A 26,050-nucleotide genomic window follows, 5' to 3' on the forward strand; every position below is an offset into this window, starting at 1 on the left:
CGTATGTGGAGGAAGCAAGAGAAGTGTGTCAGGATCGACGCAAATGGAATTCCATAGTCTCTGCTTACCCCGGTTGGAAATAGGCGTGAGTTTATGTATGTAAATAAAGATTGCCTTTATATTAGCGACGTTCCAGTAGCAAATCTTGTGTCAATTTCGCGAAATGTTCACTCAACAAAGCACTCGACCTACTTTCGCGAAGTAAATTGATGAAGACGGCATCCATTGATCAATCTTCATGAGTCGCTAAGTCAAAGTGGATGCCATCAGATTGTTCAAGCCAATTTACCCAATTTCATAGATTTTAACACTAAAAGCAAAACGGTGGAAGTTCGCAAAGGAAAATTTCTCGTCATAATTTCGTCAATAAACATTGTCATAACCTACAATGGAGTTCGAAAATGTTATCGAACTATGTTTAACGCTACGGATGAGTTTTAAGAAGATAAACGTAAGTACATAATAACGATATATCTATGTCGCGGTAATAGGTAGCACCACCGTATTATTAGGGACACGGAAAAAAAGCAAATAAGTTAGACAACAGCGACGCGAAATAAATTTAAAATTGGAACTTGGCATTCAGTTGGCTGGACTAAAAGATAAGGGGGAGTTCTTTCCAACTTTCCTACTCATTATTATTTTTTCCAAGTGTACGAGTACCCCCTCATCACCCCGTGACCAGCTCTCGACAGCATTAATTAAACGCGACTTAGGACTTTAACGACTTTTGCGACATTTTTTTCAAATGCGCCTACATCTTCAGCTGTATAACTCGATTAGTCTGGAAAGTTCCGATATTATGAGGTTTCTTACATGTTATCTTTGGAGTTTTAAAAAAGATTTGAAATTATGTTACAAGTTGCCGCGCCTTGTGAAAGTTTATAGCGGTTCCGTTTAGTTCATCCGTTGCTATTGTCTAAATACTAGGCGCTTTGTTCGGTTGAGGTTGAGACGTTGCGTTCGTTGCTTATTGATTCTGTTGTGATATTATAGTGGATTAATTTAAAAGGAGAAAAGTATATTATAGCTTGTTTCATTTTACTTATATTTATGGTTTGACTCAATAATATTTGTTCATATTGACGTGTAACTTATCTAGGTTTGTTATTTCCAGGTAAATATTTTTACAAAGCAGCAGCAGATACAACGTTCGTAAGTTTACACACATACTTACATTATATAAACTGACGCCGGTAATCCCTAAAGGGATGGGCAGAGCCACAAGTAATCAAAGACAAGATGCAGCCACTGTTGATACGAAATTGGATACTTATTAAACTGTATGATGACAAGAGATTAAACCTATCATCGTCCATAACTGGGTAGTTTCCTTGGTCAAAGATTATAAAATTCTGATTACTAAATAAAGGCACGTTTACTTTTTTTTTTATTTAACTTATTTTTGAATTATTATAAAGAAACATGTAATACGTATAGGTAAGTGCGACATTTTGTCACGTTATTCTACGACGTCACAGGTTGCTTTTTCATAATATAAATTCTATTCCAAATTGGAGATGTCCTTAGAAAAGGTTCAATACGATCTACTCTGAACCGGCGTGCGTGTATGAAGCGATTGATGAATGTGGAGGAAGCAAGAGAAGTGTGTCAGGATCGAAGCAAATGGAATTCTATAGTCTCTGCTTACCCCGGTGGGAAATAGGCGTGAGTTTATGTTTGTATGTATGTATAAATTCTATAGTTTTGACGTTTAGTAAAAAGTAACTGATTTGACTAGTTGGGAACTACCATAATATATTGTCCATTATCTTAGAATGGACATCCCTCTGTCGGATTTTACGACATGCCCGGGCAGGCAGCGGAATGTGTTCTATGTTGTTTATTCATTTCCAATCCACAAAAGAACCTAAGTAAGTATTTTTATGTGGGTATTATTCTTTACTGGTACTCATATATGTGTGAGGAGTATCAGAAGTGAAGAGAGTTCTGAATTGTTCCTGTGTACCCGCGTTACAAGTAATGCAGCGTAAAGGTATGTTTTTGAGTACGGTACATTTGTTTAGCTGGTCCTTTTTTTACACTTATTCGTGCTTAGGGAAACTCACAAGAAGAAATATTTAAATTGAAAAGAACGCTGTGGAAAAGATGAATGAGGTCTGATGACAAGGCATAGGTATGCAACTCCTGCATAAGTAAAACTAACTACCACTAGCATAAATGCATAATGCTAGTGGTAGTTAGTTAGTGATATGCATATAAAAGAGGAGCTCGGTGACGCAGCGGTAAACGCGCTCGGTCTGCGATTGTTGAAGTTAAGCAACTTTCGCAAAGGCCGGTCATAGGATGGGTGACCACAAAAAAAAAGTTTTCATCTCGAGCTCCTCCGTGCTTCGGAAGGCAAATTAAGCCCTTGGTCCCGGCTGCATAAGCAGTCGTTAATAACCACCAATCCGCACAGGGTCCGCGTGATGGTTTAAGGCCCGATCTCCCTATCCATCCATACGGAAGGCCCATGCCCCAGCAGTGGGGACGTTAATGGGCTGATGATGACGATGCATACAAAAATCATACATATTACAAATGGGTACCTACCACAATTAATTGCATATCTCTCAGGTAACAAAAGCGTCGTTCCGCAGATTGTATCGGCTAACTTAATATTCTAAGCGGGAACTACGACTTACACAGATGTATGGTGTTTGGAAGGCACGTTCCTTGAATTTATTTGTTGAATTTTAATTTTATTGCATCTGTCCATTTCATTGAAAGTATTGTTATACCGGGTGTTAGTGACATCGTAACGAATACTAAGGGGGATGATTCTAACCATGATTCTGAGATTTTTTTTTAAATTAAAATGGGTTTGTTCTTGACTTCGTTCTTTCACGAGGAGAAGAAGAGATCGACGTTGGAACGAGCTTACCCAGAAAATGCGTGTTTGCGACGGAAAATTCCACTTGATATCAACTCGGAATCATGGCCTGAATCATCCCTCAAAGTTTTCGTTTCGATGTCACTAATACCCTGTATATTATTTTCTTTAAATATGACGTGGTCCTAAGCATGAATATAGAGGTATAATTTCAAAATATATTTTAACATATCACAAGAACAATACAATTATTGTCATTGCCTAATTTCTTACAGGTTTACTCAGTTTCAGGATCAAAATAAGCAAGTGTGAAACTAGACTAAAAAATATTTTATGGATGAACATGTCTATAAAAGTAACAAATTAATTAGTTGTTATAAATCCCTTTGTTTGAACGTTTTATGGTATTATAGAAACAAGGTAAAAGACAAAACATACGTGGATTTCTTCTCTTTACCTCTTCAATAATAGAAGTCAATTCCAGAACTTTATCCCTACGGACAGTATTGTCAAGTAGTTAATATAATTTATAGTGGCTCTGGCTATACAATCAGCTCGTCGCCTGCGCATGGCTAATTGTAGCTTTCTTTGCTCAACTCGCAGACTCGATCTTATTAAAGCAGTTGAAGAGGGAATTGGCTAAATTAAAACTATCTTTACTGCCACCAGGCGTCTTAGCTTCCGAGTAACTTAATTGTCTCGTTGGTTATTGTATCTGACCGGGGTAAGCAGAGACTATAGAATTCCATTTGCTTCGATCCTGACACATTTCTCTTGCTTCCTCCACATTTATCAATCGCTTCATACACGCACGCAAGTTCAGAGTAGATCGTATTAAACCTTTTCTAAGGTCTTCTCCAATTTATAGGCGTGAGTTTATGTATGTATGTTATTGTATCTGTAGTACTATAATAAAACTGTGAAGGGGTAATTTTTGTAGATTTATTATATTTAAAAAATATAGGTAAGTCGGTGGGGGCAGCAGCGTCATAATAGTACTTAATTCATATTTGAAGTCCTCGCAGACTTAAACATAATATAAAGTCCCAGAACCTATTGTTAAACTTTTAAAATCTGTTTGTTTGTCCACATTTACCGACACGACGCGACGACGACGTTCGATTTTATTTTTTAAATAATCAGCAATCATGTACAGGAGGTCCATTTATCAGTCTGGTCCATAAGTAAAGTACCATCAATGGGTTTTCGGTCACAGCACTGAGCGTCCCATAATCTGTCTCGCGTTAAAATCAATGGACCGCTGGGGTGGACTCGCCACTTAAAAATAATTTATACTCCCCTTCATTAGATCCATTAATTTATAGCAAATTCTTTACCCAATTGTTTCAACGATATTTAATTTCGTCCGCCCCTGAGAGATTTTGCTGTATTGATTTTGTATTAAGTTTGAATGGGCTTTTATTATTTTGTTCATGAGCTTCAGATACTTAGAGGATTTAATTTTTTCTGTCTGTATTGAGTTGGTGGGAGTACCTATTTCAATTACTTACTTGTTATTATAACAAGTCCATTTAGATCATTTATGTTACAAATATGATGGTAACTTATAGGTACCTTTTCGTTTATTCTTTGAATTATACAGGGCATTCAGACCATGATTCTGAGTTGATATCAAGTGGAATTTCCAGTCGAAAAGTTAGTGAAAATTGGAGTGTTTCTTTTTTAATTATTTTTCAGTTCCATACTTTTGCGACGGAAAATTCCACTTGATTACTACTCAGAATCATGATCTGAATAATCCCCCTCATTATTTCGTTACGATGTCACTAACACCCTGTATTTCGGTCTATCCGTAACGTATTACTACCTAATAATTTTGCACAATGCATAACATTTTCTACATCACTACCATACCCATTTGCTCGAGTCATTCATGTCAGATCCTATCCGTACAATACATCCATGCATCAGATAATAATTTCCTTACCGTCTAACGGCTTAATGCATCGACGTATAATGTACGTACCACATCACCGAGTTAGACACACTCGGTATTAATCACGACCCGCTAGTTCTGATAATTAATTATACCGAATTAATTTATACTACCGCCTCGTAGATTAGCGTTTTATGAGTATGAGATAGGCATACTCGACGACGTAATGTGTGATCCGTTTTGTAGTTTATGAAGTAAGTAACAATAAATTAGTTAGAGGGAATAACAAACCTACCGTCGATAAGGCTAGCGCGCGCTACTTTTTACAATTTATAAAACTCTAAAATCGTAAAAAAAGAAAATTTAAAGAACACCGTTGTGGTGTTTTAGTAAACATTTTAATTGTCTTATGATTTTGTGTTTTCTGAACGGAAAGTAGAAAAGGGGAGGACAGTGGAGGGTACTAAATAATACATAAGTATTTTAGATCAAATGAGCACGTACAACGTCTATGGCTTTTCTACAGTAGCTTTCAAGTTTGATACAAAATATGAATGCATTTTCTTCTTAACAAGCCGAAATTCCTTCTATATCTACTTCACTATTTCTGTCATTAAAGTTTTTATTTTTAAATAAAAGCATTTTCACGTTTTCTCCATTACTGCTACACTTTTTATGGGTAGGCGTTCTAATTTTCCACTACGCAGTTCGGCCATAAAAAAATAGCGTTTCTTTGTCGACAGCAATTCGTTGACAATAGTTGTAGCAAAGTGGGCCAATTTCCTACAATTTATGCGACAATTCGCTGCCTCCGTTTATGGTTTTACAGCATATTTATCGCTTTATGACTCTATGTCGATTTATGATAATGCCCAGAACGAGGTAACGTCTATGAATTGTGCCAACAGTGACGCAATGCTTAGGGAATAGTAGTGACGCAAGTAAATAGAAATATTCTTATTGTATTCTGGATCCAATTTTACTTTCTTTCTAAAAGTATTACTCCTTTGTACGTAGGAACATTAACATCCAGTATTATTGATAGTTTTAATAAACACTTGTAATTTTCTTTTTAGTACCTTTGGCATGATGAGCAATTTCCAGGATGTATGTTTTTTCTATATTTCTTACTCCTCGTAAAACCTCATCGCTCTCTTCAGAAATCTATAACTATTTTTATTATCACAGAGTAACTTGACTTACGATCTAATAATAAATAATACTCCAAAATAACAATAAATTGATAAATAAATAAATAAATAACAATCCAAAATCCAATTTTTATCTTTTTTAATACCACTCGCAGTCAAGTGTTTACGGTTCGATTAACTTTAATATCCAAATCGTAGGAGCTTAAATAAAGTTCGGCTTATGTTTCAAGAGCGTACTTTTCGACCAAACTCGTATATTGCAAGCATTTGTTTCGAATTTGTTCCAAATCTCTTAAACACGTTGCCATTGCTGCTTTTTTACCACTCCGTAACGGAATGAAAGGGCCAGAGTTAGTAATGGATTGCGATTTAAGGGTTAGTGAATAACTGTCGTTTGTAGAGAAGGATAGGGTAATAGGGGAAGCTGAGTTGTAATAATGTTTCCGCTCTTTACCCCGCTGTTTGCCGAGCTAATGCAAACACGAGAGGTTGTATGAATATACTTTTCTATTTATTTACTGGCAGCGTAATACTTCGACAGAAACTCCGCGAAATATGAACTTTTGCGAATGGAAAAGTCACCTGGATTTCACCTTTATGTCAAGAATGAAATTCTGGAATTCAATGAACAATAAATGGTTTCCAATTCCAACATAATTACGTAGGAGGTGTTATTCAATGTCTAGACTTTAGAATAGTAGTAGTAATGTGTAGTGGTAATTCTTTTCCCCGACTATACAGGTTGTGAGAAGCTGCAGTAGTTTTAGCGGATGAGACGTTCGTTATGTAAAAATTGACGATTCAAAGTGTAACTATGTTACCTACTGAATAAAGATATTTTTTAATTTGAATTTAATACATTTCAACTACCAATTTTATATTAGTTGATATCTAGTAACAAAGTTAACGAGATGTTCAAGTGTTCAAAGCCCCAAAGTCTGCACGTATCGTACCGCGAAACCTTTGATATATTTGCAGAACAGCGTTTGGTTGTTGTTTGTCTTGCCAAACACATTAAGTACATAAATGAGGGTATATTCTCGTTATATTAGACAAATAGATATAGATTCCTAGTTAATTCGAAATGAAGTTTGGTGTTTGGTATAATACGTTGTATCCACTTATAGTATAATACCTGTTCATCGTAAAAAATGATAGGCATCGAATCTAATTGTGTACGACTGAGTATTTCACTGTAATGCCAGTACATATAATATTATATTACTTAATTACAGACAGTTTGATCTATCTTTTAGCATAATTTGCTAGCTATATTTCGTCATGTTGTGTCTTATTATAAATTTAACTTATCAAGCCGTAATTGTCTTCATTTCATGACATTAATGTGTACCATAAACTGCGATTCGAGACTTTAAACTTAAAATAAAACATATTTATGATTAACATGTTTTACGTTTTTGTAATTATAATTTACATCAATTTCGTTATTAAAATACATAAGGTCATCGACCTTACTTAGCGTATCTTGACACAAGACAATAGCTACGTATATAATGCTTGTAACTATTAAGTAATATTGTATTGTGTTTCAACTCCGGTAAAACAGGTTGTTCAATGCCAATTCGTTCCTGGTTACTTTCAAAGCTTGCTGTATCAGTCTTGTGTTTATTATGGTACTCGTTGTCTTAGATTTTATTATTATTATTCACAGAGATACTGCAATCATTTACGTACTTAGTTAAATTGCAGTCTTTACGGAAGAATTTTGGAAAAAGGTGACTTCGAACATATTAAATTCCAAATACATATTTTTTTGACGTGACTTATTGTAGATTTGCCACAAATGGCATTAACTACTTGGCCGGACAAACGGGGAGCGCTGAAAGCTCTCACTCGGTACAACGTTTAAGACAACAGGCCTGAGGGTGCCCAGTTGGGCGCGAACCTCGGCTCAGGGCGTCGTCTGAGAGGAAAAAATATTTGAAAGAATTAATCGACCCGAGCGGGTCGATAGCGACAAACACTGATTGAGGGAAGCACATACAGTAAAATAAGTTATTAATATACAAAAATAAAAACTTAGCGCAGCGTTGTTGGAGCGGTGCTACCTTAGAAATAAGACCGCTTATTGCATGTACCACATAACTGATTATGATTGTTTATTTTAATGTTTGTTTTGATTGCAATAAATAAATTTGTATTTATAGAAGGCGCATCACAGTCTAAACGTGATCTTATTCAGGCAACTTAAAGAAAACTGAAAGATTGAAAATGATATCACATACCTACCGGTCAGCACTGTTGGCAGCGTTCATCATGCCAATTCTCAAGCCAAGTAGTTAATCCCATATACGGCATATCTACAGTCACATAAAAAAGCAACGTTAATCATATTCTCTAGCCTCTTTGGAGGTGACTGGCTTGATTGCATTCCTCCAATTAGCATTGATGTCGTTGAAGATAACAGAGAAATGGGTTTTTTTACTGGTGAACTCTACATTCTAAGGATAACCCAAAACAAAATTAAGAGTGTGTGTGTGTGTTAAAAAAGGAGTCATGTAATATTGGAACGATTATTAGAATCTATTATTATCAATTAGGTTGTTACTGTTGATAGCTGATACGTTATCTAAGTCACAGATAAACACTACTGCCATTACGTTTGACATAATGAAACAACTTATTTCTATAAAAACAATGACGCATTAGAACAAATAATAACGATGAATCTCTCTGAATCACACGAAAGTATATGTCAAAAGTGTCCCACAGATGTTATACCTATTGTGTATTGTAATAAGCCAGCAACTATGTTCACTTTCAATGCCTCCATATATGTCATCGAAGTGAAAGTTAGGAAATATGCGACCACTAATGAAAGTTAATCCTCTTGAAGACAATAGGCTGTTACACTGAATATTAAATAGCAAAATCACTTCTACATACATAACAAGAAACTTGACATCTCAATGCTGCAAATAGAGCAATTGCAGTTAAAACTACATTTCCAATCAAAAACAATGCAGTAATAACAATAGGCAGCGCTACGTTTCACTTACCTTTTATAATACCTACACCATATTTAGATAAGATTCATGAGCAAAAACGACTTTTTCAATATTTAAATCTGGATCAGATCATCTTTCCAGTGCAAGGAAACTTTAAATCTTTAAAAACCAGGTGTAAAACTTGAACTGCTCGCTGCAGGCGATGTTGCAATACAATCACGATCGACCTTGTCTGTAGATTCAGCTCCATCTCTTTCTTACTCGGCAGCAACCTCATCGGAAACCTGGCAATTTGAATAAAAAGATGTGATAAAATGTCAAAGTCTTTTTGAAGGGAATCAAGTGAATGAGTTTTGGGATAATTTTTTGAAAATGGGAATGGTTGTGGAAACGAAGGGTTATGATTCCGGGCATGCGTAGTGGAGTGCGACCGAGACAGGCAGCGGCAGTCGCCGGCCGTCAGTTGTAGCCCGGTCGTCGCGCCGCGCGTCGCGTTTTCATTGCCTCGCGTTCCGATCACGAAACATAGTACACATATCAAATTTCACGTGAAAATTTGATATTGTCGTCGGTATGTGCATGAAGTGTTTGAGAAAGTTCGCGCTTTGACCGGTAAAGTTCTCGACTACTTTACACAGTTCCAAATTGTGCTTCGTTTACTTATTTTTTGCAATGTTGTGTTTTCGTTTCGCTCAGTGATTTTTGAATTGTTTTGTTATTGTAGTACGTATTCACTTTTATTTTACTTTAGCTTGATTTTATTACTGCTTGAATCATTTATTATATTGCTACTCTAAAAGACGTAAACAAATTGATTATTTTCAATTAGGTACCTACCTACTTATGTTCTTATATGAAATCATCAACAGAGTTGCTTTATCAGTACTGATATTTTTTATCTACTTTCGCTAGTGTAGTTCTTGCATTATGTAGGATTGCATATTTTTGAACTACATAGATAAGACAATGTCTAGGCATAAGCAATCCAATATTCATAAATAATATTCAAAATGTAACGGCCAAATCAAGCAGCCGTTGTGCTGAGAACTTTGAACAAATTATTTGCAGCGGTAACTTTCTACAGTGACATTATGATAGAGATGGTTCTTCCTGGCTATTAGTTAATAATAATTGCAGCTGTTGACAACGTTGCAATGTTATGTCATTGCGTGTGCATTCTTGATTCGATCAAACGAAGTCTAATAACCTCAAACATTTATATTGATCCGCTTGCAACACACAGTAGGCGCTCAAGATCACTTTATTGTGAATCACCGACTGTATGAAATACGAAAGACAAAGAAGGGATTTGAATATAAGGCGAGGCGAGGGGGCCCTTGAAATTGATCGCTTGGTGCTCCCCAGCCTCTGGTTAACCGAACCCTTGGATGGAGCGTACATACTTAATACGGTACAAATTTGATTTTGGGTTCTTGGTTTTAGGGTTTTGCGATACAAAGTACGGTTCATTGCTACCACATTAATATGACATAAGAAATTATGTTTTTATCTTAACGTTCTTGCTCAAATCAAATGGAACAGGTTCAGCTAGATCGTTGCGAATGAAGCGCGTGCCACGTGCTTTTAATATGATATCAGCAATATTCGGTTGACCATTCAAGCAGTGATTTGGGTCCATAATGGCTTAGGACCCCTTTTTTTCGTATCCATTGTTGTGCACATAGGGCGTGGGTCGTTGACATTGGCCTTCCCCTTTTATGTTTTGGATTTGCGACGATATTTTTCGTCGCGTGACAGATTAGCAATATTTCATTTGTAATCTCATTGGCGATTATTACTTTATAGTTTCTATCCGTCGTACAAAATATAATATCGGGAAAAAGGTTTTTTTTTACAATTCTTATTCAATTTCATTAGCGAGGGATATTGATCAGGGAGATCAGTCGGAGGCTCTAAATCAGAGAGGGTGACCCTAGGTGTAGTCCTGATCCAACGCCTGGCAATGTGGCTAGACTGGTGAACCGGGTCAGACTTAGAAAGAGAATGATGTCATATAAGTTATTTATTCTCATTTTCGAATTACACTTCGCTTTTTCAAAATTTGTTGTATCGACTCTATTTGGTTCATTATTTTCCTTCCCTACTTATTCTTATTATTCAACAACGAGTTGTATCCAATTAGCGCAGACATGTTTTTATTTCTTCCAATTTGACATAATGATCACAATGAAAAATATTTTACTGAATTTTTCTCGGGCAAAAAGAAGCACTTTACGTAACTAACGGTTTTTCTTTTCATTTCCGCTGTTTCATTGAAAAAACAACATTTGTAGCTGCTGTTTGAGTTACTGGCTTCAGTAATTATCTTTGTTTTACTGGGAACTTTAGAAGGAATTGAATAAAAAGAACTCCTGTTCAATAAAAAAACTTCTGATTACCAACAGAAAGATCGGTGACGTGAGGTTACTTTACTTAGTTCATCTTGCAATGCATGTACCTCTGACTACCACAATTGGGCTTGTGTTGTGTTGGTTATTTAAATTCAAATAATTTATTTAGACCCACTATGGACCCAAAAGGCTTTATCACCTCCTTACCACATCTACTTTCATCACCTTACCTCATATTACAAAGTTATAAGTACCTATATATATTATGCGCTTTTTTTGAGAATTTGATTCCTAATCTCATACGTGAAATGGTAATTCGAACACAAGAATGCTACCATTACCGTCTTGCTAATGGAGATTGACCAAAACAATGCGGGCGAAGAATGCCTGGCTATAGTACCGTTAGAGAACGGCGCGCGAGTCAGATATTTGAGTTGCATTAGTGAGGGCAACAATCTTTGATAACTTGCTTGCTGCCTATTGCGCAAGCGACCTCCTTTTCGCACGTGTTCGTCAATAATTTCGCAATACGTTCCGGTTTGTAAGATACTTCCCGTCTTACTCATAACATTTAATGCCATTTCTTCAAAGGCGGCTTCTAATCCTTCTAAAATTAGCAAACGTACCTAACTCCTACCTCCGATTGCTTATCCAGATAAATGGCAGTTTAATTAGCGCCGTCTCTGTTGACATTGCATGATTCATAGATTTAACCTTCGTTCAATAAGTGCTTTCGTCAGAGTTGTCGCCCACCTTTTTTTGATAACCTTATTTTTTGTAACCTTTATTGAAGTCTAGATATTGAGTAGATCATTGTACCTAGCGAAGTGGAATAAAAAGTAAAACAGAATAAAACTGTGGACATTGACGTTTTGTTAATTGGTAGTTTTTGTTCGCTGAATTCTAGCCTCCGTATATGTACTGATGTCATCAGTAAACGACGCAGGTCTATCCTAAGGGGCGTTGCACCGGCGCGGGCGCCACAGAGGAATGCGCCCGATCGTGGTTACGAAATGCCATGACTCCGCAATCAGGTCTCTCCAATCGAAAACGTAATTATATTCTTCTTCGGAATATTTATCTTCACTTACAATTTCATCTGAAACTATACCAATACAATTTGTAAGTGACGAGTTACTGTTACTAGCTAAACTACTAAGTTAATAAGGTTTCTAATTATAATTTCTTACATCGTCATTACGACTTCTCCTCATGGCTTTTTAATTACCTCCTCGTATGTAGCGGAACATTCGCTAATGTGGCCGCTTAAGGCTGCTCCGGAAAATACAACGGCCGCTATTGTTCTCAACAGCTCCTTATATTGCGCGTAGCGGTCTTACTTCATAGAGGGCACACCAACGTTCCTAAATTCTTAGAACGTCTGCTGAATATAATTAGCCATCTATGGTGTTCCTTAATATTAATTGAGTACAGTTGCTGTGCGGCCCCTCTGCAGTCATGCAACTTACATAAGTTGTTCTTAAAAAAATCACTTGCTGTTTTTTCCTCCCTTTCAACATCGAAGAATTCATTAATCAAAAACTCAAAGGCGGTTAAGTCTAGTCTTATCTCGTCTCCCCCTCCACTCTAGAATGATGAGAGCGATTCGTCATGTTCCACGCTTGGTGACCTACTTGTATGAGGGTCCTGCTTTCAATCTTGTAAGTTTTTTTTACGAAATGCCTGTCGCAAAGTGCCATTAGAGAGTAAAGTGTGCGACCCCTACGGAGAAATCAATCGGTGTCATGCTGCGTTACACATTTATATTGTTTTATCCTCTTTGATCCCATATTTAGGTTTGGGGTAGTATCCGTTATTTTGTTAGAAATTTGATTTGAGAGTATTGTTTTACGTCTTTCTTGATTATACGCTATTGCCAGACAACTTATTAGTATTTTTATCCTGTACTCTTTACTTGATTTTATAATGAATACTGCGTCATGCTTGCCTTTAAGATGGATCGTTAACAATTTATACTTCGTAAACTCTTTTTTTTTTTCTATTTAGCTTTTCACTTTGATTAATGATATTTTTACCATTTATCGGAGACGACTTTTTAAATAAAAACACTTTGGCTCATTGATTAGATTTCAGATCGTTTATCGTTTTAATAAAAACATTATGCTGTACAGGAAAGAAAGCAAGAAATCAGTTTATATTTTTACTGTATTTCATTTCGATTAGATAATATTAGCCAACATGGTTATAAATGAGAGCTGTTAATTTAGTCACACCTTTCATTTTAACACACATTGATAGTTGGAATTGCACCAATAGGATGCTAATTAGATTCATCTGTGTGGCAATACTATTAGTGTTGCTTATTTCTTCAGAATACTGTTAAATCAATCAAATTTCACAATTGCAATTTGCTTTGCCGGGTTGAAGACAAAACGTCTGTAACTGATTCGTAATATGCTCCTACAATGACAAATCTTAGACTTTCATCATAATAACGTTGTCAATTGCGAGAATATAGCAATTTAAACTGAAGATACTTTATCGTATTGCGTAGAAAGTTTTTATGGTTTCTGTGACTGCACACTTAACCTAACACTTGTTACTTTGCTGTTATAATTTATTCAATATCTGAAATTAGCATACGTGTATCGATTTTTTGTTAGACTTTTTGCAATAGTATCTTATACTTAGCCGTATTTTCATTTTGATGATAGTATTCCTATGAACAGTTGGAAAATCATGTCTCCTATTGATTACGAACATTGTCTACATGTGGGAATATCGTTTCTGTGTCGTAAGTTATAGCAGTAATCGCATACATTCGCGTAACAACCATTAATCTTAACCAGCGCCATGTCACCCGCATCTTGCCTCTATCAATTACCAGACAAATTCTATGTCTAATCCGTGACAAACCAACCAGCATCCTGCAAATGACATTTCTATACTAAGGGTTGACTTGAAGAAGTTAAATTTAGCATCCTGTCTATGATAATTTTAGTCAGGTGTAACCAGATCCAATATATTAGCATTCACCGCGGTTTCATTAAGGTGAATCGTAAGCCCGCATCGTTTGGTAGTGTCAACTTAGTCTGTTTGTTTGTCTAACCTGAGATGCATTTCAATGCCTGAATTAGTTAAGTAGATTTTGTATTCAAGGCACTGTGTGTGAAGAGCAATATTACATTTATGTTAGATTTAGTAACGTTAGACATAGAAACGCGTTTCAAAAAAAAAAAAACCAATCGCGTAACGATTTTGCTAGCAACGGGGAATAAATTAAAATGAACGTAATGATTAGTTGTAAACCTTTTTTAAAAGTAAACATATCTATAAAAGACCATAAAAAGCGATAATCGAGGAACCCACCATGTTACGCATACCAAAAAGCTTTGCGTAAAGCAAAAAATCGCTCGCGCACAAGTCAAGGTCGGTAGTGGGGTTTATTTTTTACGACTCTCCTATCTCTACCGTCGGTGTACACAATTATATTTTTTGTGCAGATTCTTGAAGGCCTCTTTGGGATGGTAGATAACAACTTCAAATTGATACCAAACGAACAATCTAATACAAATACGAGTACCTATAAATATATTCCTGAAGATCTGTTATCAATATTTTTAAAATTCTATACGTACGTGGTTCAGATTGACAATAGTCTATTGCTCGTACATCGATTATGGCCAATTCGACGACAATAATAGAAATATCGAACACGACTCGGAAGTCTCGTGACACATTGTGGCTTTTGCCTTCCTGTATCTGTCGTGTCTTGAATATAGATCACCCTTTACACCATCTAGCCGCCATACATGCCATTCACTCAGCTAAAGTGCTACGTACGACCCAAAAATGAACAATATTTTATACTTTTTGTGACTATTTCTATTTGCATGTTTGATATTAGATGTAGTCCGTGCTCAGATGAATTTATAGCATGTCTGCACGCACAGTCTGACATTGAAATCATTAGCATTGTCTGTTGCTTAATGAAACAAACTGTTTGTATAATATTGTTTGAGGCGTTGACACGTGCTGTAGTGACAAATAAGGTAACTTTCATTGATTGTTTTAAGTTTCATTTGTCACGTACTGGACTATTGCGGATCTTTAGGCATAACAAATTATGAACTTGAACTAGAACTCTACATAAATAATAAATGGTCTATGTATCTAACACTGTTTTTCATCTGTCGCGTTATTTTAATTCTACATTGCTGCATCTTCTAATTCTAATCTGATATAGGACGATTCAACTGTCTCTAAGAAGTGTAATCGCCATGACTGATCAATCGTGTGCCTATAAAACCTGTTGTAGAAGTCACACGTGCGTTTGTTTATGATTGATTCCCATCGCATTCCGTCGTCAGTATGAATCACGTTGCTATTGACATTCTTTTTGTGAAGATAACATCTTCCTCGTGCAGCGTATATTCTATTATCATTGATCCAGTAGAAATTTTTTTGTTTATTCTTTATTTTTTATAGGGGAACTATTAAGTGACTTAATTTCATTCTGTTGTTATTTGCGGCATTGTTTTTATTAACCTGGTCGATAGCATGACATTTTCAGCTACCGTTACTAACAACGGACAATATAACAGCTTCGACTAATTCATACCAATACCATGAGGGACTTTTTTTCTTATAAATGTTAACGACCCTAACGAGGACAGTCGGTAAAAGTACAATTATTATCGACTTGAGATACACCTGCCTACACACCTTCTTGACAGATGATCAGGAGTTTTTTTATGCATTTGACTTGTTTGGACACCTTTCACAATTTTGCATCTGTTTAAAAAGCTGTTAAAGTTTACTTAAGTAAAGAATTTGCCAATATTTAACACTTTTATGATAAATAACCTATCTATATTGTTTGAGTTACAATAATGTTAAAGTATATTAATATCCAAAAAACTTCCCCATTCAAACATATTTATTCTGAATACATTTCGTCAAAGGAAGCGACTACAATCGATACTTACGCTGCTACAGTATAGGACCGTACATCTGTTGAAGCATTGAAGACCTTTTACCCAATAAGTTGGTCCTCAGAGAAATTTCCTATGCAAATAGGCTATAGAGAGAAACATGTTCCGATTTGAAGACGAATTGGTTCTTTTTGGGATCACCATTGGGTGAATTTTGAGGATTTCCGTCAACCTTATTTGACGATTCAGTATTAAGAGTTGCTTGTCGGACGAAAATTTCTGATTCTGGAATTTGCGCCCATTGAAGTTTGCTGTGCAGTAGCCAGGTATTGCAACACGAAGCATGGCTAATTTTGTGAATAGACCGTTCCAAATGGATATTGAATAACCCGGTATCTTGCTTTGGTCACGCTATTTCCAACTTTGTTGTTTATAGTATCTACTTAGTGCTTTGGTTGCTGAATTTTCATGAATAGTAATTTTGTCTTAATTGTTTAGATTAAATATATACATCATAAATAAGACAAAGTGCACCAGTGAACAAAGCATAAATCATGGTTTATTTAGAAATTTTCATATTCAAGTATTTAAGGACCCAAAACCCGACGTAGATATCATGATATTATTTCAAAAAAGATATAGCTGAAGAATAAAGCTGTAAAGATCTTTGATAATAAATATATTATCACCATTACCGTCACTTGATTTAAATCAATAGTCTGATATTTAGTAGCCTTTATTGCACAAAACCTTGTTTATTCAACCAAAATGATCTCACAGTGAGAAGTCTAATCACCATCAAATGTTGTTCCTACCGGCGCAAATTACATTTGAAGTGGGACATTACACAACGACTCTGGCAACAGCCTTATTCAAATGTTACATAACCAACAGACATGGCAGCGGTTGAATGGATGAAACTAAAATTATGAATGTCCGCGGCCGCTCAACCAAATCCTTGTGATTTTAGACCACGTTTTACACACACTAAATGAAACACGAATACTGGATATTACTAGTTTGTCATCAGTCCTGTACGTTTGCCTAACCCAGTTTTGCTTAAATCTGTTATGTCATGAACTAAGCGCTGTCTTTCTAAGTATTGACGTCGCTTTAGCTATTTATTTACAAAGATATTTGCAAAAATGAAGAGATACACTCGCGGTCGGTGTTTTGGCAATGATGTTATTATTTTGTTTCATTTGAGAACAATGTCTTCGTTGATTATCAATAGCCTATTGAGAGTTTGTCATCGCCTAGATAAATAACATTGACTTTAAATATGGTCATTGTCCGTTATAGCGTAAGTGTAAATAAATTACTTTTTATGCTTGGGTAAACAGCGAACCAGGTCAAGGTTTAGTGTCTTCTAATGGACAGTATCCACCTTTGAATGGGAACAGAATTGTCTACAATAGGCATACGCAGGACGCTCCTAACAAATGAGTTTAACTGACCATACCAAGGTTGACCCCATGTATGCGCAGATAAGTCTAGCAGTCAGATTTCCATTATTTTCTATTAATCTTCAACGTTGCAAGTCTTGCCACGCAACAATCTACAGTTTCTCTATTGATAACGTCCGGTTATTAGATAAGCCTTCACACATATGTATATTTTAACCTTTGTAAAGTTATATTGTGTAAGTACTTACTAATACTTATAACAATTTCATTGAAATAAATATTATTCGTTAGAAATTTTGCAATCAGAACCAGCAATCGAATACCTATCAAATGTCTTTCATTAAAGTGCCTCTACAAGTGCCTTCGTTAGCGTATCGTTTCGGCTGTTACGGAACTCCACCCATTAACCTAAATTGAACCCTATTGTGCGATTGCTCTTCATAATGTTCTTGTAGGCTGCCATGTCAACTGACTGTTGACAAAGCTTCTACCATCGATACTAAATGGCATGTCACGGCCGCCCTAAATTGATCATTTGCATAACTGTTCCGCATTAATACGCGCTGAAAGGAAGACAAAGTCTTAAAAGTATAACACACGCACACCAAAAGCTTAAACAATGCCAGAAAAAAATGATAAAGCAGATCTGTTGATGCTCACAAAAAAGCTGAAACACGAAATTATGAGGTTAACATAATGATTTCTTTCTTTACAGACAAAAATGTAGATAAAACAAAAGTAGGTTAGGCCTACGATTGTCTAAAAACGATGTCTATTGACCAGGCGTCACCGTTGGTGCCGATAAAGCCGCAAGTGGCCTTACAGAACAGTGCGTTCATTAAGAACAGCCACAATCGGAGCAGTTTCTGCGGGGTGGTGCCTTCACCGACGAATGGTAATGGGACGTTCAAAACTTTCGCTGTGAATCGGAAGAGTTGGAGCGGCAACGTGACGCTTCCACTCCAGCAGTTCGCTCCGGAACAAACGCCGCAGCTGGCGACGTTCCGCGCCGGAACTGGAACCTTTCCGAGGAACAGGGAGCGGAACAATAACACCCAGAGCGGAATATTAACACCGAATGGAAACACTGTGCACAGTTTCAGAGGAAATGAAGTAAGGCGGAGTGCAGGCGCCAACGGCAGACGTTATGCCGAAATCGGAAACTGGAATAAAAGGTAAGTTAGAAGACGCTGTTTACATGTCAGTTCAAATTTACAGCAAATACTTAACAAAATACATTATTTTTATTACAAAATGTTTTTTAAAATCAAAATATTAAGTAGTAGTTCAAGTTTTTAAGCATAAAATATATACTTACATAAATACTTACAAGATTCACATCAAAATGAAAAATATGTGCAAATCCTACAAACACGATCCCCCATGTCAGGTAAATACGCTCGTTCAGAAACTTTTAGGCCTTATTTATTTTCTTTTTTCGTCCCAAGTAATTTTGTAACAAGTTTTCCAATTTCATTCTCTCGTCGCTTTCATTTCCTCCCGTTTGGCGCGTCGTGCTCCCTTAATATAACTTTTATTAGCTCAAAACGTTTAACAAACATTGGTTGGAGAATCCAATAAAGGTTGAATTTATTTCAATAAAGGGATCATTTCGTTGAAAAATGGAATTGTGATTTTTTTCTTTACTTACGGTGCTCACTCCATCATTTACCATTAACATTGAAAGCATCTTGATACGATGTATTTTATGCGAGCCAAAATTGCTGGTTTACCAAAATGTTCGTTATGTACATTTATCTAATCGGAATCTTCATTAGCTTTTATTCGTTGTTAGTAGAAAGTTTGTCCATAATTCTCGCTCACTCAATTTGGGGCAGACTAAGTCCGTCGATAAGACGTCGCCCAATAATCTGCTCTAGTACTTTGTCTTTTTATTAGGGGCCGAGTTTATCGCATGATTCGTCGTCACTAACAGAGATGTTATCGCCCTTCTATTTAGCGGTTTTCCCTTTGGCTATATTGATGGTGTTTACTTGGGACCGCCAATTAATCCACTGCTTTTCCTTTGAAAACATTTTTTATTTATAATCTAACCGTATTTTGTTTTACTACTTAATTGTTTAAGAAAGAGTTATATGACTTTAGAACGCCTTGTGATTTAAATCTGTTTATAAATCTGCTGTAGTAATTTTGCTTGAACCTCGTACAATACACTTCTTTGTCCAGTAATTAACGAGATAACTGGTTTTAAAACAATAACCCGCTATCTGATGAAGGGCGCTGTACACTGAAACTTGAGATGTAGTCACTTGATAATAAAGTATGACGTTGTTTTAACGAAGGGAATTAGTTTTTTGTTTTATATTCAAGACAGAATTTGTATGTTTATTGAAACAGAAGACAAGAAAGGACCTGCAATCCGCTATCTGCGAATGGAAAAAAATGGAGTTAGCTACTAGCTACAACAAACCGCAGCGTAGAAAACCGAAAATTATCTCAACGTCCGCGTCGCTGCGTAACAGAAGCCGGTCTGTAATAGATAAACCGTTGGCCAAGGCAATAATCATGTCAGGCGTCCCTGATCGTAATTTACTCCAATTACCTCCTCTCAGACTTTCACTGGCCGTGTGATGTTCCAGCCCGTACTAAATCTTCGTCTTTACAAATTGAAAAAGCAATTTAGACCGGTTTTTTAAGTTCCTTCCCCCAAAAGACGGTAATAGCCGTTTTTGTAAACTACATGTTTATGTTATTCGTTATGGGCGCTCTAGTTTTTGGCTTTATGTTTATTAATGACAGGTAATTTAACATTAAACTCGGCTTTAATTTTTATCGACTCGTAGGTAATGTTATTCGGTCATAAAACTCGTGAACTGAAGTACATTATATGATTTAGCGTTCTAGTTTAAAAGTTAATTAGAATGCAATTACGACAAACCTGATCTTTTAATTAAGTACAAATATATTATACTAATCATAAAACACATTTATATGTTATAAACTTATTTACATCTTTAATTAGGCCGATGTGATTTGAGTTGATTTTTACAAGTTTTCCTGGATGATATATTTAGAATAACTTTACGTGCCACACTGAACATTATGTATTTTGTACACAACATTAAAAGTAAAATTTAAATCTTGCTATTCATTAATCATAAAAACGATCTCACCATATCTGACTTTTGCAAATAGTCGTTACCATACGAGGCGGTATTTCATAACATTTTGTGTCATTTTGAGACTGATGATCGTGGTATGTCTCGTCTGAGCGTGCTATAAACCACGGGCAACTTTGCGATTGAGAATCAGATAGTTTGATAGGTGTTGAAAGGCAAACTTGCTATTAATCTTCTTGGTACTAAACATGCTACCGAACTTCATAATATTTTCCTAAATTATGCTTTTATAGGAGGGATAGCGAAAATCGGCAACATTTAACCCGCAAACGAAAATATTAGAGAATAATAGAAACCGGTTTTTCAAGTCACTCAAAAGACTGTGGAATTGTTTTAAAGTTCCAGGTAAAAAATCACACACATATCTTTTATTGCGTTCCATAATGGTAAGTTGGTAGAAGTTGGTCTAAATAATAATATCATTAAAACATTCAAATGCTTATCCATCGCTCACTGACGACAATACAGAAAGCTGTTAATACTTTTTCAGTCATTGCAAAAGTGTAAGTAGGCTACTAGCAACATTTAAAACCATATTGCTGCAACGTAATATCTTATCGCACCCTGAACTTTGCATATGAAATCCGACAAGCTTTGATCGAGTGTCTGAGAGTGAAAGCGCTGCTTAAGTGGGCTGCTTACTCGACACTGAGTGTTTGCTCAATTTATTGATACCATAAAATGTAAGCACTTAGAACAAATTGTCTGTTTATGTTTCTAGACCCTTGGCGCTTAGTTTATATGAAAGACTGTAGTTTAATGTTGTATCGATAATCCATTATTGGTGACTATCGATCTCTTTGTTGTTATTAGTAGGTATTATGTACTAGGATAAGATAACGACGATAATAATAATACCTACATAAATTTTGCCGTAGTGATACTGTAATTATAAATTACTTATTTATCACAAACCTCACGATTTTCATTTTAATTTGGTGTTTTGGACATAACAACCGTATTATTCTTTTGTTAGTCCATAATTCTATTTAAGGATTTTCTAAAATTTCAATTGTGACTGAGCAACTAATTAGTTTACTTATTCTTAATATACTTGTGAGTAATAACAATTTAAATGATATAATCTGAGTCTAGGAACTCACCACAATACTCTACTATTCCTACGAGATGAATCTCTGCCTACCCTTTCGGGGATACAAGCGTGATGCTTTGTTACGTTTGTTGTTGTTATGTTCTAAGGCCATCAAATCATTTTCGACAGAGTATATTATAATAGGTCTATTTTCTCTGCAGTAGTTCAATTTTCGTTATTCCCCAAGACGTCTAATAAAGCCTTTTCTTTATAAGAGGCTTATGTGGGATAGGGGTGCTACGACTAAGTAAACCTGACCATTGATTTACGATGGATCGCGTGGTTTGGAAGCAAGTCCTCACACTACTGGCGTTCGCAGAAAACGAAATGAGTCACGCTTCCAAACTTCTAACTTCCTGACTTCAGTGAAAGTTGACAAAATTAGCATAAAGTTACTTTAAAGTAAAATGTAAGTCGTACACAAAAAATATTAGTTAGTGACACAGTTCAAGCTGATGGATTTGATAATATACAACAAGAAACCATAAAGTGCATCAAACTTTACAAATGTGAACCTTAGATTTTGAAATTATATTCATAGTCAAGATATATAACAGCTTAATTCAAAGTTAACAAAAGAATCAAATTGAAAATTGCAGTGATTAATTTTGAAACGTGAAAAAAGACGAGTTTTAATTATAAATCAAAAATCTTTTGGTAAATCTCAGAAAATCTGTCACCATAATGGACGGGGTCAACGCCCCTCAAAAGCCGAGAATGACCCACAATAATATTTTCCCAGACGCCATCTTTAAACGGGCGAGGACAAAAGGCCGACGGGAAAATAATTTTCTTCGAAGACCGGACATCCACACTATTGTGGAAGGATTTGAAAGACCCTTTTCACGGCTTCCGAGGCTATTAGGTGCTTTTTCTCGCTGTAAAAAAACAGATGGCTATGTGTCTAACGGTTTTGTTCAGGTTCTTCTGTACTTAAATGAAAGTTTTTATAAGATTTTTCCAAGAATTTTGTATTACTTATCGGATATTGCATGGCTCTTATAAAAATACATTTTGCAACCTTTAGAAATAAACGATTTATCTTATGATAATTTTGAAATACGATACATTGAAAAATGAATTTTTACTCCAGATGGATAAAAATATTTTTATAAACAGTAACACTCACATTTACACCCGATGTCGCTCACGTAACTCACGTATTGTGAGCACGAGCCTGTGTCAATAGCAATCGAGACATAAGTACCTACATGACTGCGAAAACGCTGCGTTTAGAAAACAACATATTGTAACTTTTTTTTATTGGTCCGCTATATGAAATATAAAATAATCATCATCACGAAAATTATGCTATCGTTATTTATAGGTTTTCAAATCCAGTGGTTGAAAACACCATGCTAGATAGAATTAACCCTTAAGTTCTCACTTTAAAATTTACTGACCGTTTGCGTTTTACAGTCACGTGCGTACCTGCATCAGCACCTGTCACTTATGTTTACCCAGTAAATAACGTCGCAAATAACAAAATTCCCGATCCCCTTATTGAATAGCTGAATATCGGATCACATCGGGACTCATTGCGTATTCGGGACGCGTGGTTGGGCATAAATATCCCTGTCGTACTCATTACAATAACTTGGACGTTGTATGGAGGTCTCTGAAGGCTGGAGGAAGCTTTCTCCCGCGGGACGTCACTCCCGATAATGGAATTCCTGAACGATAATTATTTAATGCACGTCGGTAGGGTTTTGTTTTGAATCGGTTACCGGATCGTTGCCAAAGCTGATCTGAGTCCGTTCGTCTGCTGAGATGAGCATTATGCCTCAATTAAGGCTTTAGTTTTAGAAAAAGAAAAGAGAGCATTGAAAAAAATGTGATATTTTCTGAACTAAAGAAAGGATTATAAGTTGTGCACACGTTAACACAATTACCAAGTAATAAAGAACGGTTTATGTACTTATTGAATGCTACATTTTCTAGCAAAAGAAAGACACTTTACAATCTCTACAACGCTACTACAAATTCGCATCAATCGAAAACGAGTCCGTAAAATTCCAGCCAATTTTCCCTTTAAAGCCGCTTTTGCTTTCAAACGTGCTGGCGAAATATCGAGGTGGTGCATAGAGAAGCCAATGAATGCGAGCTACGGTCTGGCGAGCACGCCAGCCGGCGGTGGACGTGCCAGTGATACCAAGAGACCGGGACTCATGTACCACGCTCAATTCTTTTTAGGCTCTCTGAATTTCTCTAGGGTTCACATGCTTAACTGGAGATTCTTTAAAGTTCCTTAAAGTGTAGGAATTTTACGAGCTTAGTATAAAACTTAATTCCCTATGTCTGATAATAAAGTCTTACAGAAACAAATCATAGACTTTCAACAATGCAGAGATTGAAGGAAGATTTGCAGTAACCAACATTTTCTAAAGTGGTATCAAACATGGCTATCAAATTTCATCGAGAACAATGGATGATGTTATCGTTAGAACCGAGTGAATCAAAGCGTGATCACCCTTTTTGTAAGCGACAGCCCATTATAACTTGTACCAGTTTACATAGTTTACGATGGCACCCCACCTGTCACCGACGGGCCATCAGCGGTGCGTGCAGTTGTTTGTTATGCTAATTGTGCTGATTTGCACAATAAAACAGCTCGGCCCATTCAACTGTTCTAACGAGCGTCTGCAGTCCAACCAACGTGATAACTCGTCAATTCTACACTTAGTGGGGAACTAGAGTGTAATTACTTGGAAATTGAACAGCGTAATTAGGTGCATGAAACTGTTATGTAAGCACGCAAAATGCGTGCCATGTTGAAAATTTCTCAACCAGGGCATTCACATAGACTTTGTTTTTGGCCAATGTATGCGCATTGTTGATAAGGTTAAATTCATCAGCATTGTGGTTATGATTGCACGCATGTGACTGTGTGAGTTGCCTATAAATAGCTTGCAGAATGCACTTCGCTTAATATGAATGAATTGAGTTATCGGTAGCGTTTTTCAATACTGCTTAGATACCGTCTTATCTAAAACTCATTGCGACTATTGGGTCCAGTTATATGTGTCACGATGCGGCTCGCTGACAATTCCGCCCATTGACTCTCAAATTGGCGCCACCACTAACTGTGCAAATGGCCGTTTAACTAAAGGCTCATGCGAATGGACCACTTAATGAATTTAATGCGCGTACGCCGCCCTATTTACAAGCTGCAATACAATTAGTACTCATTATGTGTGCTTTGACTAATGGAGAAAAAATTGCCCAACTATTACGGTGTTCAAAATGCTCGTAAATGACAGTGTGTAAACAATCCTTGTTGGAACTGTTTAAAGTGTGTTTACTTGGCATCAATTCAAGCTTGCCCGAACAAATATTTGCTCTTTTTACAAGCATCGATGTCATAATCCTAGATTTTCTTGTTTAAACGGATTGACGTGATAGTTCTGTATTTCTCAACTACTTAAATTAATACCTTAGTTATATTTTATACCATCAAGTTGAAAAGTCGTCTAATATGAAACATAGACAAGACAAAACAAAGAGTTTCGTGGAATAAGAAGACATCTATCTCTATCATCTATTTATGTCAAAAACTGATACCAACTAACAATAATATTTTTACATACTTATTTTATAAATTTAAATTGAAATGAAACCAAAATTCAACCGCAACGTACGCGCTGTCAAAATTTTCAGTTGTGTATGGTACTCGTATCTGTATTACAAATGCGTGTACTTTCACCGGTAGGTACCCAAAGTTTTCAAATTATTTAAACGGAAATTACCTTCTGTTCTGTAATAGAGTTAATATTTCTGTGAAAAATTTAAAAATCTGACAACGCGTACGGTGCGAAAGAATTTGGATCTGCTATCAGCATTAATATGTTTCTAATAATATGTCACTGTTTTCGTTGCACACAAAGCTAATTAAGTGAGAATAATTACATATAACTATAATATAAACAGAAAGTATCATCAGTTCGTCACCGCAATGCACTCGTACGCAATACCTACAGGAAATTGATCGGCTTCAGTCGAAGCGCCTGACTCACGCGTTGCCCCCGTATCTACTACATTCATAGGGATTCCTTCTGTCTGTCAGTTTTTTTTTTTTTTTTTTTTTTGACGTGACTTATTGTAGATTTGCCGCAGATGGCATTAACTACTTGGCCGGACAAATGGGGAGCGCTGAAGGCTCTCACCCGGTACAACGTTTAAGACAACAGGCCTGAGGGTGCCCAGTTGGGCGCGAACCTCGGCTCAGGGCGTCGTCTGAGAGGAATAATATTTGAAAGAATTAATCGACCCTAGTGGGTCGATAGCGATAAGCGCTGAATGAGGGAAATCGTCG

At 36.2% G+C, this 26,050-nt stretch overlaps 1 protein-coding gene across 11 annotated transcripts in view; it reads left to right on the forward strand.

Annotated features, from left to right (window-relative positions):
• Nucleotides 1–26,050, forward strand: part of LOC126372957 (protein sprint) — a 207,538-nt gene that overhangs the window by 104,469 nt on the left and 77,019 nt on the right. For 5 of the 11 annotated variants that reach the window (XM_050018873.1, XM_050018874.1, XM_050018883.1 and 2 more), the window contains exons 1-2: nt 9,315–9,576; nt 18,221–18,680. The exons of the other annotated variants lie outside the window; for them this stretch is intronic. In XM_050018873.1, the coding sequence (XP_049874830.1) occupies nt 18,274–18,680 (407 nt within the window). In that variant the 5' untranslated portion in view covers nt 9,315–9,576; nt 18,221–18,273. Of the gene's footprint in view, nt 1–9,314; nt 9,577–18,220; nt 18,681–26,050 lie in introns of those variants that run through there. 11 annotated transcript variants of the gene reach the window in all.

The sequence above is a fragment of the Pectinophora gossypiella genome, chromosome 15, assembly GCF_024362695.1.
Source record: "Pectinophora gossypiella chromosome 15, ilPecGoss1.1, whole genome shotgun sequence".
NCBI classification, from domain to species: domain Eukaryota; kingdom Metazoa; phylum Arthropoda; class Insecta; order Lepidoptera; family Gelechiidae; genus Pectinophora; species Pectinophora gossypiella.